The sequence below is a fragment of the Rhipicephalus microplus genome, chromosome 3, assembly GCF_043290135.1.
Source record: "Rhipicephalus microplus isolate Deutch F79 chromosome 3, USDA_Rmic, whole genome shotgun sequence".
In the NCBI taxonomy this organism is placed as follows: Eukaryota; Metazoa; Arthropoda; class Arachnida; order Ixodida; family Ixodidae; genus Rhipicephalus; species Rhipicephalus microplus.
The window spans coordinates 172,516,794-172,536,012 of record NC_134702.1 but is presented as its reverse complement, the minus strand read 5'-3'; the positions used below and the strand labels follow the sequence as shown (position 1 = coordinate 172,536,012).

Sequence of the window (19,219 nt, the reverse complement as noted above, 5' to 3'; positions counted from 1 at the left end):
TCACGGTGGAAACTCTTATTAAAAATTTTTTGAAATTACGTGTAGATTATCAGCAAAGTAAAATACTTGACGACCTGTGGTTCTGTGTTTTAGTGAATGACAATGCACCCCAGTTGTCCTGAATTTCTATGCATAGCATTGTTGTCATATATATAGTATTTTGTATTCTGTCATATTTTGCATTGTACTTCGGAATTTGTGCCGAAAGAAACTACTTACGCATATTAGTCTCTGTACATAGCATTACTGTACGTGCATCTTCCGACTTGTACTGCGCCAAACATCTCATGGCCTAAGTTCATTCCCTATATGTTCATGACCTATGTTTCTTTACCCATGTCCACGTTGCTTGCCATGTATAAGGGAGGCTCGGGTTCTCGTCAAGTGACAAAACGTCACTTTTCTCCCGATCCTGCCCTCATCCTTGGGATGAAATAAAATAAAATTGAAAAATTGAAGTTGAATTGAAAAATCGTATAAGTCGAAGCCCTTAACTACGGCATCTTGCGTAATCTGGGTCGCTTCAGGATGTTCAACCCCACAAAATCACAAAACAAAACAGTGTGTGGTAGACATGTCATTATATCTATATACAGGGTGTTTCAAGAATTGCGACTATATTATTTCAAAGTTACGGAAACAAGGCATTTGCTTCCTGACTGCAACGTTTTCTTTACATTGGCAGAAGGAATCTTCAGATGCGAAGGAACATTAATTGCGGCAGAAATGTAGCATATAAAACATTTAACTCTTTAACTAATGTAAATAGCTGGTTGAGTCAAGTGGGTGAATCAATGTTCTTCCTACAAATAGTCGATATCCACTTTAAAATTTCGGAGAGGCGGGCGCTGGTAATCACCACACAACAACGAAATCTTGCTAATTTAGCTGGCAATAGCGAAACCTGCACGCACCAAACAGCGCATTTGCGATTAACTTCAAAAATGCCCGCAATGAAAAGTCAATTGTTATGAATTGTATAAAAAGCTAATTTTTAAGCTTTTTTTATTACTTCTGTATTTGAAGTCTGTACGCACCTGAAGATGCTCTATGCCAGAATATAGGGAATGGCGCAAGTAGCTTGCAGATGCCTGCTTTTGCTAATTTTGAATAATTATTGGACATATTTCTTAAAACACCCTGTATTTGAGACCTGGGCATAGGTTGGGCCAGACTCAGGCCCAGGCCCGAGCCCTGCCTGGGCTTTATCCAACAATGCCTTACCTAGGCCAAGCTCTCAGGTCGGTTTGCAGCCCGTGCAGTTCTCAGGTTGACCCAACCATATAAATATGTAGCTTCATGGCGTCGAGGCTGAGCAGCAAGAAGCCTTTCTCTGTGATGTAATGTGTCACTGTTGCCCGTATGCCACTGTATTCAATTTCCGTTTCGAAGGTGCCCAGACTAGGAATCAACTTGCCAGAATAGTTTTGAAGACTCGGCGCTGAAAGAGACAAGGTGCAAAATTTTTCAAGTTCTGAAAGTCAGCGTTATTTACAAAGAATACTGTGGCACCAGTACCTATAAGAAGAGGAAGCATATTTTCTTTAAATGTTTTGTGAACTACAGGTCCCTTCTTGCATAGTGGCAATCTTATGCCAAGAATGTGTGGTGAATTCAGGATGCTTTGTTCTCCAGCGGTGGAGACTAGGGCTTTGGACACTGCAACTTCTGCAGACGGTTTTATGACAAACAACCGCGAACAATTCATGTTTCTGACACTTGCGACACTGTCGTCTTCATTCTGGGCAGTTTTTTGCATTTGCTTTGTGCTTCATGGAGCCACAACAGTAGCAGACCGATCGGTGACCGTTACCTTGGTTGCTTCTTGCACCTTCTTCTGCGGCACGGATGCCGTCGTGCGAGCCTGTTGCTGCATAGTTGTGTCGAACACTATCTGGCTCACGAACGGGTGCACAAAATCGGAAAGTTGCTTGGAGGACGCGCTGCTGATCTAGCGTTCGATTTCACATTGCAATTCGTCAATGCATTGCACTGGTGCTCCATCATAAACCGCGTTAACTTTGTGTGTTGCTTCTTAGCTTTGTCGATTTCTTTAGCCTTGGCCAACGTAAGTGTTCAGCTGGAATTCGAGAAGCGCTCGCGCAATGCTAGGTTGGAGACTCCGTCAGCAAGTTAATCCTGCATGCGTTCTTAAATTGTCGATGCAAATTACTAGTCAAAGCTAGTTGTTTGAGTTGAGCAACATACTAGGTGAAAGGTTCCAACGTCAACTGAAGCCTCATGCATAACTGATGTCTCTCAACGATGAAATTCATTGTATTCATGAAGAGCAAGTCCAAACCATTTATTAACTTTGTGTACTCACTCATCCAATACCCCGTGCGATGCACAGAGGTCTACACTGGTTCAGTAGAAACTTGAGGTTGTGGGGCGTCCGTAGCGAAGCTGACTGCATTTGTTTGTTTGACTGCTTTGTGTTTAAAGTACAGACGCAGTCCATTCACTCAGAGTGATGTCAGAACAGTTGCTGCCTTTCACTCTGCTGGCCAGTCACAGGCTCTGATCGACTCAAGGTACGCTTTGAAAAGCTTCGACCATCGTTTCTGTGGCGTTAGAGCAGTAGTAGGGGCAAATAAAAACGGTGTCACAGCTGTGACTGACATCCTTTCAGTAAATTTGCAAGTGACGCACTAGCAAACTGCAGTCAAGGCATAGATAAACATAACCGTAACATTCCTCTCACAAGCTTTTTTTCATTGCCATTTAGTTGTATCACGATCGTATCGCTATGATCGCACCCCGCCGTCTAACCGCGGCTTGTGCACAGCGTTTGATGGGAGTCTTCGAACACATGACCTTATCAGTCAGACGCTGATGAACAAAGAGTGCAAGGCTTTTTCTTCTTTTATTTTCTTCGTTTTTCGAATACACAATATTGGTGACCGAATAGCTTGTTTGTTTCAGATACAGTTATCAAATGTTTTGTGAATTGCTACTAAGTATCCTCACTTGACGTAATCACTCAGATGTCGGAGAAACTCACAAGAACAAAAAAAGTGGGTGCGTGCGTTCAATGACCACTGAGGTATTTGTTTTATTAATAAACAGAACTTGATAAAGCTCAGTTTTCGACTTTCACCGGCAGTACAATTGTCATCGCCTACACGGACGAGCATTGTGGGCATTCATCCCATCGATGAAAGCTGGCTGAACGCAAATAAAAAATTCTGTTTTAAAAATTTCTACACACTTTCCAGAAAAACCGCTGCTGGGTTAGGCAGTTCAGATGGTATGTTTTTTTATTGCAACACAAAACGGAAAAGCAGTGATGGATAGTAGAGATTCCTTCAAAGTCTGGGATTTTTCGTTGGTGGCATGTGCGTGCACTGTAGCCGTGATAACAATGATGATCTTGGACTACGAGTAGTTTGTGTAGTATACGACGTCTCTATATGCTTTTTACAATGCATTTGATATCACTGGAAACAACCACCGAGGTAATGTTCAGAGACCTCGTCTTTGCCAAGTTCGTTCAAGATCTGGTACCACAAAGCAGTAATAATGAAGGCAAAATGAAATTATCTACTGAACACCATGTACAATTTATGACCAATAATCGTATGTAATTGCACACCGCTTTGGCACCGATTTAAATGCATCAGCGGTCAATGTCACGGCTGATTTACGGTAACACCAAATGATCCCACTGCTTCACCTACTCATCACCATTCACTTCGTGGATATGCTGTGGTTTCAGATGCTAAGCAGCTTTTTGAGTAGCCTGAGTAACACTGTCCACCTGTGTCTCCTTGCTAGCGCACCGCACGCATTGTGTTCTCCACGCCGCAGTTGTTGGAACAATGCCAAGTAGGTCAAGTCGCAGCTTTGCGTTGATCTTCCTCTATCCCTCACTTGCAGCAGCTGCCAGCTCCTCCCAATACGCCAAGGCGCTGTTGCTCCTCCACCCACTCAAAACACACTTCTCTCTCGCTTCACCTTCTCTAACGCCCGTAACGCTCGACTGCAGGTCGAGTGAATACACTCTTTCGACTCTTTTACCTGTAGTTAAACTTGCACGAAACTCAACCAGCATCCCGTGTTTTTGCAATTCAAAGAAACGTTAACTTGAGTAAAGACCAAGTTTTTCTTTAAATTTTTCTTCCAGCACCCGCTTCGACGCCTTTTTCAGCCAGGTCAACGCCGTGCGCACCGCTTTTGCTTCACATCCCGTCATGGTTTCCTTCGGAGACATGGTCCATTTTTTTTTACGCGAGTGTGTTCTTATGATGTATCCTTGTGGTACAGTTGTCAGAAAATAACTAGATGAAATTCAACTCAAGATTTGTACATGATGTGAAGTAGCAATCGAGCAACATTGAAAAAAGTTTCAACAAAGTATTTCAACACAAGAGTGTCAAACAATATGTAGCAGAACGCTACTCTTGCTAAAAAAAATTGAGACACTAAAGTGTTCAGACAAAGCATAGACAGCTGACCATGAAAACGTATGAGAAAATCTTGAAGAATGGAAAACCAGGTTGACAACTAGCAGTCCACTGTAGAGAATAATGTAGTTGATGAAAAAGAAAATAAAAATTCCAAAGAGGAGGTGCCATCAAATTTGTGGCTTGTGTTTTCTTTGTTGCAAACATTTCTTATGGCACTAGGATTATGATACCCACTTCAAGATTTATGTAGTATTGCTAAATAATTTGATTTTACCTTATTTATTTATGCAACTTATGGTTTAAGTTTCCGGACGCAGACTTGGACAGTCACGTCAGTTTCCACGAAGCATGAACACATGGGCTCACAAAATTCTGACACATGCAGTGCCGCATCCTATGCTTTTGTGCACACACGTGACCGATTCTTCTGCTGCCTTTGTAACTTCCTTAGCTTCTTTCATGGAGGATATCCACATTCTTTTGTCAATTTTTGTTATCGCCCCATTAGGCTGTTAGTAATTCTTAGCACAAAAAGTGCACTTGTTGTGTTTGGAAAGCTTCAGGACTGCAGTAGATCATTTTGTTAAGATTAAGGGCACAACGTGAACATCACAGATGACTCTTGAACCTACGTGGCCACTAGTAATAACATATTCAAGGGCACTTGCGTAAATGCCTATGCGCGTGAGCGTTAGTTAGTGTACCGACAGCCGACGCTTTCTTTGTTGGTACCAGTGCCAGTGCACATCGCTGTAATCTGACTTCCCGTGTACCGACCACAATTTCTGCCATATAAACAGTTTCAGTTTGGACATGCGGTCTCTGCGTTCGTCAGCATTGCGATTTCGGCACAATATTAGCAAGTACAGTATTCCTCTATGCGCAGAGATTCTTTCCAGAATACTTTTATAAAACAATAATATCAAAATCTTCTAGCATTGCTGCAATCATGAAAATAGGTGTATATCTTAGTTTGCAGTGTGTGGCCATAGTGGGAAAAAAGAAAGTTTGAAATGGCTTCACTGTCGCAAGTATCGTTACCGAAAATTCGCACCAGCAGAATAATAGAATCCCTCATATTTCTGCAACAAGAAATCGGTGCTTCCTTGTTTATTTGGCTCCCGAGTCGTGCTTCGGGAAGGTTTTCGGCTCGGTGTTCAGCCCTCCTGACTATGACCGCCTTTCATCAACTATAGAGGGCATGACGCTTCGAGAACTCCTAATTTTCGGGATTGGATGAGTTATTTTGCACCATTCACAATTTTTGTACATTGAAATTAATCACAAGCCTGCTCTTTCTTTTCGCACTTCATGACAGTCTGGTTGCAAAACGACATGGCAGACCAGAAGCGATAGCTAGAGGAATAAAGGCCGGCTTCCAGAATCTTTAGCATAAAGAACAAACTATGTTTAAAATCTTTTTTGCAGACTGTATTGGCGCACTGCGCAACAGCCTTCCAACACGGCCTCTGTAGAACTGTCCAAGCTCATCAAGTTTCTGCTCCACTACTCCTCTTCGTCTTTCAATCCATGCTACGCACAGGTTTCAACAAACATATTTTATTAAAAGCATGCACCGCTCCTTTGCCGCCACCTTGTTTGCAATTCGTTAACGAGGAAGAGTGCCCTCTACAAATCATGTCCGATTATCTTTCACAGTAACCCCAGGTGGTCTAAATTTTCGGAGCCCTCCACTACGGCGTCTCTCATAATCATATAGTGGTTTTGGGACCTTAAACCCCCACATATCAATCAATCGATTATCTTTCACAGTAAGGGAAGGATGCGCTCGATCAAGATTTTACAGCATATATATAGATACAAAGATATTCTTTCAAATATTTTCAGGACTACAGAGGCCAATCAACCATTTTCATCTTTATCTTTAATTTCAAGGAAGTAGATTTACATGAGCTTCTTCCACTAGAGGTAATATTGTTACGACACCTTCAGTGAAACTCCACACAGAAGTATAAAATTGGTTTTAGTTATGGCACCCAGTGCAAACAAAACATGGACAAGAGAAGGAAATGGTGACAGAAATGGTGACAGAAATGCTGTGTCAGTGCTTTGAACGATTCACTGCTTGTGTCGTCGTTTTCTTATTTTGTTTGTGTTTTGTTTACGCTGAACGTCATGGCCATTTTCCAACTCGGCTCATTTTTTATCGTCCTTTAGGTTTGAGTTCTTGACGAACATTGGCAGTACTTGGTGCGGCATTAGAAACTTGATTAGGCAATTTCGCAGAAGTATAATTGGTTTCATTTTATCCTTTAAAAGATGTTTAAGAAGCAGGCATTCTAATGAATGCGATATGTTCCTATTTTTGTGTGTATACATCAGTAACTCGTCTTTTTGTGCTCTATTTCAGATTCTTGGACGTTTGCTCCTTGGAGGCACAACCATCCTACACCTGTCAAAACCAAATCATAGTAGCAAAATAGATCAGGTAAAGCGGCTTCAATTTCTTTTCTCGGAATGATATTTTGCATTACTACTTGTAACAAAACAAGCAAATTCATTTCAGGATGACGTTGTAACAGAGGAAGTTCTTAAAGTAGCAGCAGGTCTGGCTTGTGATTTGGGACAAGCTGTGGAAACATCACCAGAGCCAGCGTGTGAAGCGAATGATAGTACAGAGAAATCGGTTCAAGTGCAGCTACCTATGCACCACGAAGGATCCCAAACGGACGAAAAGAAAATCGTATCTTCAACTGCTATGCAAACAGAACCATACACTTGTTTTTCAGGTACGTATTCACGTTTCTCATCGGATTTATGAAAAATTCAGTTTGGACGCAAAGGTGCCATAGCGGCATTTCAAACTGTTACATGAAATGAGGGTAGCAACTGAATGCTTTAGCGTTCGACCAGTCATCATCCTTCAAAATGTTGACGTAAAGGAATACGGTTGCCTTAGTGAGCATAGTAATTTTCGTGTTGTCTGTCTCTTTAGTGCGATGTAATTGGTGAGAGAGCGGCAGGTACAGTGCATACAAAAGTATGAAACACCTGTTGATTTATTTTGAGACAGCAACCAACCGTGCCTGTTTATTAAGTATCTACAGTTTTACTCCAAAGAAGTAATCCCTGTATCACATCACACATGTGCATTGACACGTCATGCACAAACTAGGTCATGTGCACATGGCGTGCCTGAGAGTACTCATACAGGTACACGATCAATGTTGTTTCGTTTGGACGTTCTCAGTAGTGTATTGCCTGTTTTTGAGGAGCGGATTCCTCAGCGGGTGTACATTTGGAGGGGTTGGCATGGATTATGTGTCCTTACCACGATACCCCGCGTTGCACCGCTGGAACAGCTGTCGGAAACGATGCACCAAAAACAAGCTAAGCGCTCTCAGGGCAGCACGTTGCGGGAACGGCTAGAAGATGAATGCATGCAAAGTGGAAATTTGTTAATGTATAGCATCGCTGCAATTTGAAAATAAGATTTTAGGAATGCTCTTACATTTCATTTGTGGGTCTTATTTCTCGTGGCTGTTACTCATCTGCTCAGCAACAGATCACTAAAATTACGCAAGTCCACTTGTCGTAACTACGGCTACAGCACACACATCATGTTTACGAAAGTCTCATGATCCGGACTAAAAACTTAATAATGCATCCTTTTGTTTTTACATATCTGTGTATGCTGAGCAGAATACTTATGCAGATAAGACGCGACAACGTTCAGTAGTGGTTGTCGCGTATTCAAAACCCGAGCCCTACACCAAGAACGTCCATGTTTATTTCTACCGCTCGTGCCCTCCCATCCTTCCTTCTCCTCAGTTTTCCTGCTTGTTGTCGCGCGGCCGCAATTATCTGCAACATATTCCCAAGGGGCCGAGACGATCACGAGGTAGTCTCGCTATTCCAGATTACTTGTCTGGCTGACTTGCCTCCAGAATATATGCTAACTGAACCAGTCACTTTTCTTGCCTTTCCAGAAGCTAGTCATTATAAAGCATGCGCCCAATATCATTCTCTGCTGGGTGCGCTGACCGCCCCATTCAGCTATTGTTGCACTGAACATGTGCTACCATCAACACAGGAACACACTTCGGAGCTCCCAACAACGAGGCCTTCGGTGTTCAAGCTGTAGCACTAATGACCGTCTCAATGCATTTCCTGTCAAGCGGGTGATCCGGTATGACCGGTCTTCCCACCAAAGATCTCCCCCCGAACTTACACTAGACGACTGGTTGGCTCTGGGAGACGAGTAGCTACTGCGCAACATCAGCGTTGAGCTTTGAACCCTTCTGCAGGGCATCGTTGTGACAGGCATGACCTAGCCTGTGCGTTGAGGTGTCAGACACAGCACAAAGCCTTGGTGTGACAGCATTTTCATAAATGACTGCATGATGAGGTGCATAATAGCCATCATCTTTTGGCTGTCGTATTTCCAATCGCCTTTTCTGTTTTTTGCTAAATGCCTCTCTGATTGCCTTGCCACGGTGTCTATACAGTTCAGAAAGTTTCTTGAACCAGTTCAATTGCACATGTGGATAGCCTTCTCCCAATCTTCGATGCTCACTGCCTGAATGTCTACCCAAAACTGGTGGTTTTAGCGGAACCTTGTAGCAGCCATCCAAATTTATGATGCCCTGTTCAGATGCCTCAAGTTCTGGTGGAGCCTTGTTTCTTTTCTCAGCAGGTGCCTTGGTCCCCATGACACCGAGATGTCTTAATGCAGAAAGATCACTGTTAGGGACAAACTTCGTGGTATAGTACAGGAATAGAGCGCTCATGTATGCTGAACTTTTCTCGCGTTCTATGGTGCCCTGAACAGTCCAGCCAAACTTGGTTTTCATGGCCGTAAGATCACTGGACAAGCGATCTATTCTTCCAGTTACTACCTTCCAGTAAACGTCAGAACCAAGTAAAATGCTTACTTCCTGTGGGTTCCAGGTGTCGGGATGAAATTTGTCTGCAGCATGACAAGTTCATGTTCCACAAAAGCTGCGAAACATCAGTACTGAGCGGCGGACTTGTTACTGCACACACTTTTTGTACTTCCAAGGCCTCCACGGTTATCGCCATGTCCTCACGTTGGCCTCATAGAGTCAACGCTACCCGTCAACTGCGTGTTACTTCGCGGGGCTTCGAGTGGCCGAACGTAACCAAAGAAAGTTCTTTGTTTCCGATAACCGGGCACCTTAGGTCCTTTGAAACATCCGCTGGGATGAATGCGCGCTGGCTGCCGCTGTCGAGAAGAATGCCCACGAGACGCTTTCGGGACCCGTACTCTATCCAGACTCGTCCTGTTTGAAGAAGAACGGCGTTGATTCCGCTCAGGGCGCTTGGGGCCGATGTCACTGAAGGCGTGTTAGGGCCTCGCCCGGTGATGTACAGTTTGTCCTGGTTTACTGTCGTCGTGTTTATCCTGGTTGGGGCTGCCAGTGTGAACAATTCACAGAGGATAGTGAGGTGTCGTCGGTTGCACTTACCGGTGATGCTGCGTGCAGGCGGCAAAAACGCGCCATGTGGTTTTGCAAGCCGCAACGTAGCAGCAGCGTTTTCCCTCAGCCGAGAGTTGAACGTTGCAGTTCATGATGGTGTGCTGACAACTGCTGCATAAAGGGCATATCTCTTTCGTAACTGTAACAGATTCGGCAGCAAGTGCGGACACCGTAGGCAAATGTCCCATTGGTGCCGACAAATGTTCTACCTCTTCAGGCTGTGACTGCGAGAAACCAGATGCTGTTTGTTCTGGCCTGGTTTTCTCGCGAACCTTAATCTGAATGCGCAGAAAACTGAGCAATTCGGCAGTCTGGCGAGCTCTCTGTTCAAGTGTTGCGATGCCCGACGTTTCCTGCGGCGCTTCCTGCACCTTCTGGCAGTAGAGAATCGCAAAATCATCTGGCAGACACTTCATCAGGACAAGGTTGAGGACCACGTCGTACTGGTCCGGAGAGACGCCCACACCGGTCAACGTGAAGACTCGAAAGTTGACCTTGTCGTAGAGCAGGCGAAGTTTCTCCACGTCTGCCGATGACTTGACTGGCGCTAAGGCGAGCAGGTGGTCAACGTGCTTGTTGACAAGCAAGTCGCATCGACCAAATCGCTCCGTCTAGGTCTTGATCGCGATGTTGTAATGGTCCTCGGTTAGTCGGATGCATTCGATTGCTCTCTTTGCTGCACCGCTCAAATAGTACTGAAGGTACTCGAACTTTTCTATCTGTAAAAGGTCTTCATCCAGATGAATTGTGGCACTGAAATGGTCCCAGAAGGACTGCCAATTGCGAAGTGCGCCGGAAAACATCGAGATCTGTAGTTTCAACAGGGCTTCCGTGTGATGATGCGGCATCGTTTCTAGACTGGGAATCTCATCCGCTACTCGAGACGAGTCACTGACCTGACTCTTGATTGCGGTGCTGGCACCACCGGCGTTGGTGTTAGGTGATGTAGCTACCGACCTTGCAGCACTTGTTACTGTCGCCTTGTTTGCGGCCTCTCGGAGGAAGAAACGCGCTCAGGGCACGGCACAAGAGACCCTTCGGTCGTATTCTTCCACGACCTGGAGCTGTTCCTCATAGTTGTCTTCAGTCGCATCGAAGATTTCTTTGTTTAAGGTGACAAGTTCGGCATTCCTTTGTGGGAGGTAGGCAACGCGGGAGTCGACCTGACTGGCATCGGAAACGCAAGCCTGCACATTGTCTGTCAGCAGCCTGATAGTTCGTGTGACGCTGTCCCAGACGACGCCACGGTTCTTACGCAGCCGCTCCGGCGACGCCATCGGAAGTAGAAGTCTTGGAAGGGCGTGGCCGGGGGGGTTTCGGCACCAGAAGGATGTCACATATTCAAGACCCAAGCCCTAGACCTAGAGCGTGCCTTTATTCCAACCGCTCATGCCTAACTATTCTTCTTTCTCCTCAGTTTTCCTGCTTGTTGTTGCGTGGCCGCAATCATCCGCAACAGTGATAGTTTGCTTTGATACTGCAAGATTTAACTAATGGTTCGTAAATGACTTTGTCTCCCCTGCTTATCATTGTGCTCTCATTGAAACTGTATAAAGACGTTAGTGAAAAATCTAACTGTGGCAATAATGTATTGTCACGTGCTACGAAAGATCTTCAACTTGGTAGAATTGAGCCGGCGGGGAAATGCACCGAAAACTGGCAAGATGGCTGCTTCAATAAACAACAACTAGCCAGAGCATGCGCTGCCCCAGAACATCGTCGTCCATTCTCGCGGGCATCCATGGCTTGCGCTCGCCGTAACTAGCGGCCAAGTGGCATTACTCCCCCTCTAAAAACAAGGCATCGCTCTGATGCTCGTGAAGTTCAAAGGCAAAGACGGGGTGACCCAAGAGAAATTACGCGCATACACAGAAACGGCGATAAGGTTCATGCGCAGTCACACTATCGCGTGAAGTACAGCTTTAGTCACACTACGTGCACAATCTCTGAGGAGTGCCTTCGCTGCCGTGGCAAAAAGGCGCCGTCAGTGACCAACTCTTAGTTCACATCGCTCACGCGTCGCAACACTTTGTATGGTTCGAAGTAGCGACTGAGTAGTTTTTCTGACAATCATTTGCGTCGGACTGGAGTCCACACCCAAACTTGATCGCCTAGATGGTATTCAACTTGTCAATGGCAAGCGTTGTAGCGGCATGCGTCTGTACTCTGCTGGTGCGTAATGTGTAGGCGTGCTAACTGGTGTGCTTCTCAGGCGTACTGGGTAAGCTGGACAGCATCAGGAGTGATCAAAGCGTCGGAATTGTGTGGAAGTATCGCATCCAGCATGGTCTGGACGTCACGTCTATAGACAAGACGGAAAGGTTTGAATTGCGTAGTTTCCTGGACGGAAGTATTGTACGCGAGTATGTCGTATGGTAGCACCTGGTCCCAGGTCTTATGTTGGACATCTACGTACATAGATAACATGTCAGTGATGGTCTTGTTTAGTTGCTCTGTCAAGCCGTTGCTCTGCGTATGATATGTCGTGGTCTTGCGATGTCTCGTGTAGCTGAGCTTGAATATATCATGAATGAGGTGGGTCATGAATGCTGTTCCTCTGTGATTACGCACGACGTAGCGCCATGTCGAAAAACGATCTGGTCCATAACGAATTGGGCGACGTCAGAAGCTGTAGCACGTTGTAGTGCCTTTGTTTCAGCATACTTCGTCAAATAGTCGGCGGCCATTACGATCATTTTGTTGCCGGCAGATGATAGCAGAAAGGGCCCCAGTAAGTCCATTCCTATTTGATCAAATGGCGCTCTGGGTAGTTCTATTGGTTGAAGAAGCCCCACGGGCTTCAGTGGCAGGGATTTGCGGCGTTGACATTCCCGGCAGCTTTTCACGAATCACTTAACGGATTCAGAAAGCTTAGGCCAGTAGTAGGCTTGTTGAACTCGAGCGAGATTTCGAGACGAGAGTTCGAGAGGAACCTAAGTGACCAGATATGGGCTCATCGTGGCAGGCAAGAAGAATGTCGTCACGCATGGCAGTTGACACAACTAGAAGATAGGTTGTCTCATTGCCGTTGGAGTTTTTCTTATACAGGACGCCATTTCCCAGACATAACGATGACATACTTTGAGAAATACATCGAGGTATGGAAGAGTTGCGTCCTTCAAGGTTTTCGATAACTGCGTGAATTTCATCGTTCGGGCGCTGTCGTGTAAACATATCTGTTGTAGTAAGGGCCCCAAGGAAACCACCGTCATCCTCGGTGTCGTGGCTACAAACTTTGACAGATGCACGGAATAATCAATCAGCATATTCGTGCTTGCGGCCCGATTTGTAAGCGATCGTGCAATCATATTCCTGCAGACGAAGACTGCATCGCGCCAGTCGCCCACACGTGTCCTGTAGGTTGGCTAACCAGCGCAACGAATGATGGTCGGTTACTACCTTAAAGTGGCGTCCTTAAAGGTAAGGCCTAAATTTCATCGTGGCCCATACAACAGCAAGGCACTCTTTCTCTGACGGGGAGTAGTTGACCTCGGCACGGGAAAGAGTGCGGCTAGCGTACGCTGTTACTCGCTCTGTGCCCTCTTGTTGTTGTACGACGACAGCACCAAGACCCACGTTGCTGACATCAGTATGAATTTCAGTATCAGCGTCATGGTCAAAGTAAGCGAGGAGTGGTGGTGTCTGCAAACGCTCCCATAGTTCAGAGAAAGCTGCGTCCTGTTCATCCTCCCAGACGAATGGAACACCTTAACAAATGAGTCGAGTGAGTGGTTCAGCAATCCTAGAAAAATTGGCTCTAAAGCGGCGATAGTACGCGCAGAGCCCTAGCAAGCGATGTACCGCCTTTTTATCACGTGGAACAGGAAACGAGGCAATCGCGGTACTTTTGTCTGGGTCTGGTTGAATACCATCTGCACTGGCAACATGGCCAGAAACCTTAGTTTCTTGTAACCGAAGTGGCATTTTTTTGGCTTCAGTGTCGGGTTAGCAGAGCGGAGCGCTTCCAGCACATTCGGCAGACGCTTCAGGTGCTCCTCGAAGGTGGCAGAAAACACGACAACATCATCCAGATAAACTAGGCACGTGTGCCACTTTAGACCGGTAAGAACAGTGTCCATCATTCTCTGAAATGTTGCAGGTGCAGAACAGAGGCCAAAGGGAAGCACTTTGAATTCATATAGGCCATCCGGTGTAACGAAGGCGGTTTTGTCACGATCTCGTTCATCCACTTCGATCTGCCAGTAGCCACTTTTCAAGTCTATCGATGAAACATATTTGGCCCGCCGCAGTCTGTTGAGGGAATCGTCGATGCGGGCCAGCGGATAGATGCCTTTTTTGGTCAGGCTGTTGAGTTTTCGTTAGTCCACGCAGAAGCGCAGTGATTCATCTTTTTTCTTCACGAGCACGACTGGAGATGACCAGGCACTCTTCGAAGATTGGATAACGCCATCTCGCAACATCTCTTCGAATTCAGCATTTATCACGTCACGTTCCTTTGTCGAAACGCAATAAGGGTGTTGTTTTATGGGCGAGGTGTCGGTATACGTAATTATTCTGTGTTTGCTGATCGGTGTCTGACGAACCTTTGAGGTGGGCGCGAAGCACTTTTTAAATTGATATAGCAGTTCACGTAGCTCGGTATGCTGTTGTTCCGAGAGGGTCGAGTTGACTTCAACTTTTGCAAGTAGTGAAGTCACGTTGCTTGGTGTCGGTCGAAGCCCGTTGTCGGCTAATGTATATGCGAAGAATTCAGAAACATCTGCGGTGGGGTAGGCGAAAGCGATGGCGGTGTCACGAAAGGGGTGCTGGTACTCGTTACTGAAATTAGTCACAAGTAGGGCATAGTGTCCATCATGAAGCATGATGAGGCTGCGTGCAGCGCGAACAAAAGCGTCAAGTTTTCTTTGGCGACAACCTTACCATCCGGTAACTTGTCAGACACAACATCAACTAGGACGCTTGAACGCAGAGGCAATGGGATGCTGTCGGCAGAAACGCGAAGCATGCTGTCACGGATGTCGTCATATTTGTCGGAGGATTCAGCTGTCGAAAACGTCACGGTACGCTCTCGAAGATCGATAATAGCGCTGTGCTCCTACAGAAAGTCGACTCCCAGGATTAGGTCTCGGGAACAGTCACGAAGTACGAGGCAGCTGGAGAGAGACGTACGTCCCCTAATGCTCACTCTGATAGTGCACATGCCGATTGGGGTGACTACGTGCCCGCCGGCAGTACGAATTTGTGCTTCGTACCAAGGCATAACAACTTTCTTTATGTGCGCTGCTAGTTTCTTGCTTATGATCGAGTAGTCTGCACCTGTGTCCAATAATGCACTAACGTTGTGGTGACCGTCGACTACCACATGTATATTCTAAGAAAATCTGGTTCTGGCTTTCGTCGCTGTCGTCGGGGAATCGCTCCGTGTAAGTTCTTGCGTTGGTGGGAGGCCTTGCTTGCGTCGAGTGTCAGCGGCCTCGCTCCCGTAGGCCGCTGTCGTCAGTTTTCCCGCCTAGGGCTTTGCGAGCGCACCGGCGCCGCCCCTTGGAAGCTCCGAAAATGTGAAGATCGCCTTGGGGATGGGGACCGCGATTGCCGCCGCAGTGGCATGCGCTCATATGAGAGGTAATCTTCAATAGCTCTCGGTCTTTCGCCAAATCTCGGCCATGGTGCGTCGACAGCAAAGCCCTGTTGTTCGAGGCGGCGATAGCGACATTCCCGGTACACATGTACAGCTTCACCACAGTGATAACACAGTGGTCATCTGTCCGGTGTGCGCCATACGTCAGATTTTCTGGGAAGCGGCTGTCGATTTGTAAGTGCTGAATTTGCTGCAGCGAAGGAAGTGCATCCTGAGGCATAGCATTAACGAAGCGCGGTCAAGTAGGAGTGTATCGGCTGACAGCTTCTGCGTATGATGCACGATTTGGCTCCGTTGGGACAGGGGGGACATAGTTGGAAGGCGGCACTTGGAGAGCCTGTCGTACTTCGTTTCTGACAAGGCTGCAAATAGACCCTGTAGTAGGTTAGGACTGGCACTGAATCTTTTGTAGTTCATCACGCACCACCGATTGAATGAGGTCACCGAGAAAGTCGATGTTGATGTTGCTTGCCGCACCTCCGATCTGACCTATTGACGAAGCGGCACTCACTTGGCGGTCGTTCACAGTAGAGCGCTGCTGCAGCACTTGCTCCATGGTTTTAGTTTCGGTCCGAAATTCCGCCACGGTCTTTGGGGGACAGCGAACGAGGCCAGCGAAAAGCTGCTTCTTCACTCCTCGCATTAAATGACGGACCCTCTTTTCTTCTGCCATGTCGGGGTCGGCTCGACGAAAGAGGCTCGTCTTGTCCTTGAAGTACATCGTCTTGTCCTTGAAGTACACTTTCATTCGGCATTTCGAGGCGCGACTATATCGCTCGCTCGGCTCGTTCACGATGATCGGGATTGGCCCAACTTGCCAGCAAGTATCAAGGAAAGACGCTTCACGAGGGAAAAGGCTCTATTTTCGTACCAAGTACGAGCGCCGTCCTCCGAGCTGAAATACACGTTCCTCATTTTGTCGAAGTCGGTCCAATCATTGTAATATGAGACCCATTCGAACTGAGCCAGCCAGTCTTCGACATTCTCCAAGACAAAACCCTGGGACACCCTCGGCACATGTGGCTTTCACAGCGTATGTGGCAAGGCTGCAGCGCTTTCCTGTGCGTTGGAGGCTGCAGCGCCTTCCATAGCGTTCGAGGGTGTGACAGACGTCATCTCGGGAAAGGTCCACGCTAAGGTGGTAGTCCTCGGAGTCTTCGGCTTCAGCATCGAACAGGTGTTGTCATGCAAGTACAGGGCTACCTGGAGGCGTTTGGAACATCAGCTGGGGGTTACCCAGCAACTCCACCAGTGTTCACGTGCTACAAAAGGTCTTCAACTTGAATGAACTGAGCCGGCAGGGAGACACACCGAAAACTGGCAAGATGGCTGCTTCAATAAACAACAACTAGCCAGAGCAGGCGCTGCCCCAGGACATCGTCTTCCATTCTCGCGGGTAGCCATAGCTTGTGCTCGCCATAACTAGCGTCCAAGTGGCAATATAAACAGTTGCTGCGAAAGTGCATAAATGTGTATTGTTTGTTTTTAATTTTACTCATTGCATCACATAAATATAATTCACTCATATTTTTTTATTATGCTTGATGTGTTGTGATAGGAAGTGGTAATTTCTGTGCAGTGTTTTGTGAATACTTCTCCGCAAACAGAACTTCAGTAAGCAGTCTATTGGGCTAGTTTTGATTTGTGCACATTCAGACACTTTCGGCGTTTGCAATATACCTAGCAATGGAATGAGAACTAAATTGTATTCTAGTTTCTGGCACACTGTGTTCGCATGTGTTGACCATAGAATTTATCCACAGCCAGATGGGAATTATTGTAATACATGCTGTGATGGTGCCCTATTGGCACAATAGTAGTCTTAGTGAGATGAGGTGGACATCAATATATTTTGCATGCACAGCTGCCCATGTGTATTGCCTGCTGCTGTAGTGCAGTTCCATAATTTGCATTGCTTTGTGGGCTCTCAATGGCTTTTCAGGCTCCCTGTCCTGTGTCTCCTTGGAACGGTCTTCTTCACTGGCATATGTACGAAGCCGACTTCATTCCTGCCAGCAGTGCACCTATGTGACCGTGGACAAATCAACTATGAACAGACACCTTCCGAAACACATGGGCGAGCCCCCCTTCCAGTGCCGCTTTTGTCCAGCTGCATTCATGTACAAGTCCAAGCTTGGGGCTCACTTATGCACCCACACAGGGGATCGGCCCTTCCCCTGCACCTTCTGCAGTGCATCTTTTTCGATAAAAAACCATCTCAATGAGCACATGCGCACTCACACAGGTGAGCGTCCATTTTCCTGTGTCCATTGCAATGCTTCTTTTGTGCAAAAAAGCACCCTCAGGAGACACATCCGCACGCACACAGGAGAGCGTCCATTTTCCTGTGTCCACTGCAATGCTTCTTTTGTACAGAAAATCCTTCTCATGAGGCACCTCCGCAAGCACACTGGAGAGCGTCCATTTTCCTGTATCCACTGCAATGCTTCTTTTAAGTACAGAAATTCCCTTTCGAATCACATCCTCAAGCACACTGGAGAGCGACCATTTTCCTGTGTCCACTGCAATGCGTCCTTTCAGCAGAAAAGCTGTCTTGTAAGACACGTGCGAAAGCACACAGGAGAGTATCCATTTTCCTGTGTCCACTGCAATGCATCTTTTGCAGAAAAAAAGGACCTCACAAGACACATGCGAAAGCACACAGGAGAGCGTCCATTTTCCTGTGTCGACTGCAATGCATCTTTTGTAGAAAAAAAGGACCTCACAAGACACATGCGACAGCACACAGGAGAGCGTCCATTTTCCTGTGTCCACTGCAATGCGTCCTTTCTGGAGAAAGGCAATCTTGTAAGACATGTGCGAACGCACACAGGAGAGCGTCCATTTTCCTGTGTCCACTGCAATGCATCCTTTATAGAAAAAAAGAACCTCACAATACACGTGCGAAAGCACACAGGAGAGCGTCCATTTTCCTGTGTCCATTGCAATGCATCTTTTATAGACAAAAAGAACCTCACAAGACACATGCGAAAGCACACATGAGAGCATCCATTTTCTTGCATTGTTTTTGTGTAGAAAGCCTCCTCGTAAGACATCTGCATACATATTTGATAGTGGCCCTGTTTTTGTTTCTACTGTAATAAATACTTTTTGGAAGAGATCCTCATGAGACACATCTGCCTGTACAGATGAGTGAATCCATTTTCCTGTGTTCACTGCAATGCATCATGTTTAGTGAAATGCGAACTCATTAGAGGCATGTATACTCATGGAGGAAAGGGTCCCTCGTCTGTCCACAGCAATGTATTCTTTTCAATAAAAGGCCACATCATTGGGCACACGTGCACCAATGAAGCAGAGCGGCCCTTTTCTTATATTCACTGCTACTCACCCTTTTCTCATAGAAGGTCACCTGATCGAACACATGCATATTCACCATAGGTCAACGAACCCTCTTGAGCCAACTCACAGACTCAGATCGAGTGGCGAGCCTGAGTGAATCTGCATGAGTAATATTTTTGTCAGTTTGACTCCGAGTGAGTCTGGCTGAAAAAAATTTTGTCAAGGTGAGTGAGAATGACTTTAGCTCAGGAAAATTTCAGTTACTTGGAGTGTGAGCGAGTCCGAAGAGCAAGATGTATTTTTGCAGTGACACTGATGGAGTTCCACTTCTGTTTTTTGACCTATGGTCATATATACTCATTTTGAATACTAATCTCAGCCTTATCAAGATTCACGTTTATGCTGATTTCTACTTACTTGCATGCAAAAACAGTTTCATTCATACA

The 19,219-nt window shown here is 46.2% G+C and overlaps 1 protein-coding gene across 1 annotated transcript in view; it reads left to right on the top strand.

Moving 5' to 3' along the window:
• Positions 1–18,807, top strand: part of LOC142802708 (uncharacterized) — a 43,663-nt gene extending 24,856 nt beyond the window's left edge. The window contains exons 2-4 of the mRNA XM_075887703.1: positions 6,781–6,858; positions 6,937–7,159; positions 17,413–18,807. Of these exons, the coding sequence (XP_075743818.1) occupies positions 6,781–6,858; positions 6,937–7,159; positions 17,413–18,473 (1,362 nt within the window). The 3' untranslated portion in view covers positions 18,474–18,807. The remainder of the gene's footprint in view (positions 1–6,780; positions 6,859–6,936; positions 7,160–17,412) is intronic.
• The last annotated feature ends 412 nt before the right edge of the window (positions 18,808–19,219 follow it).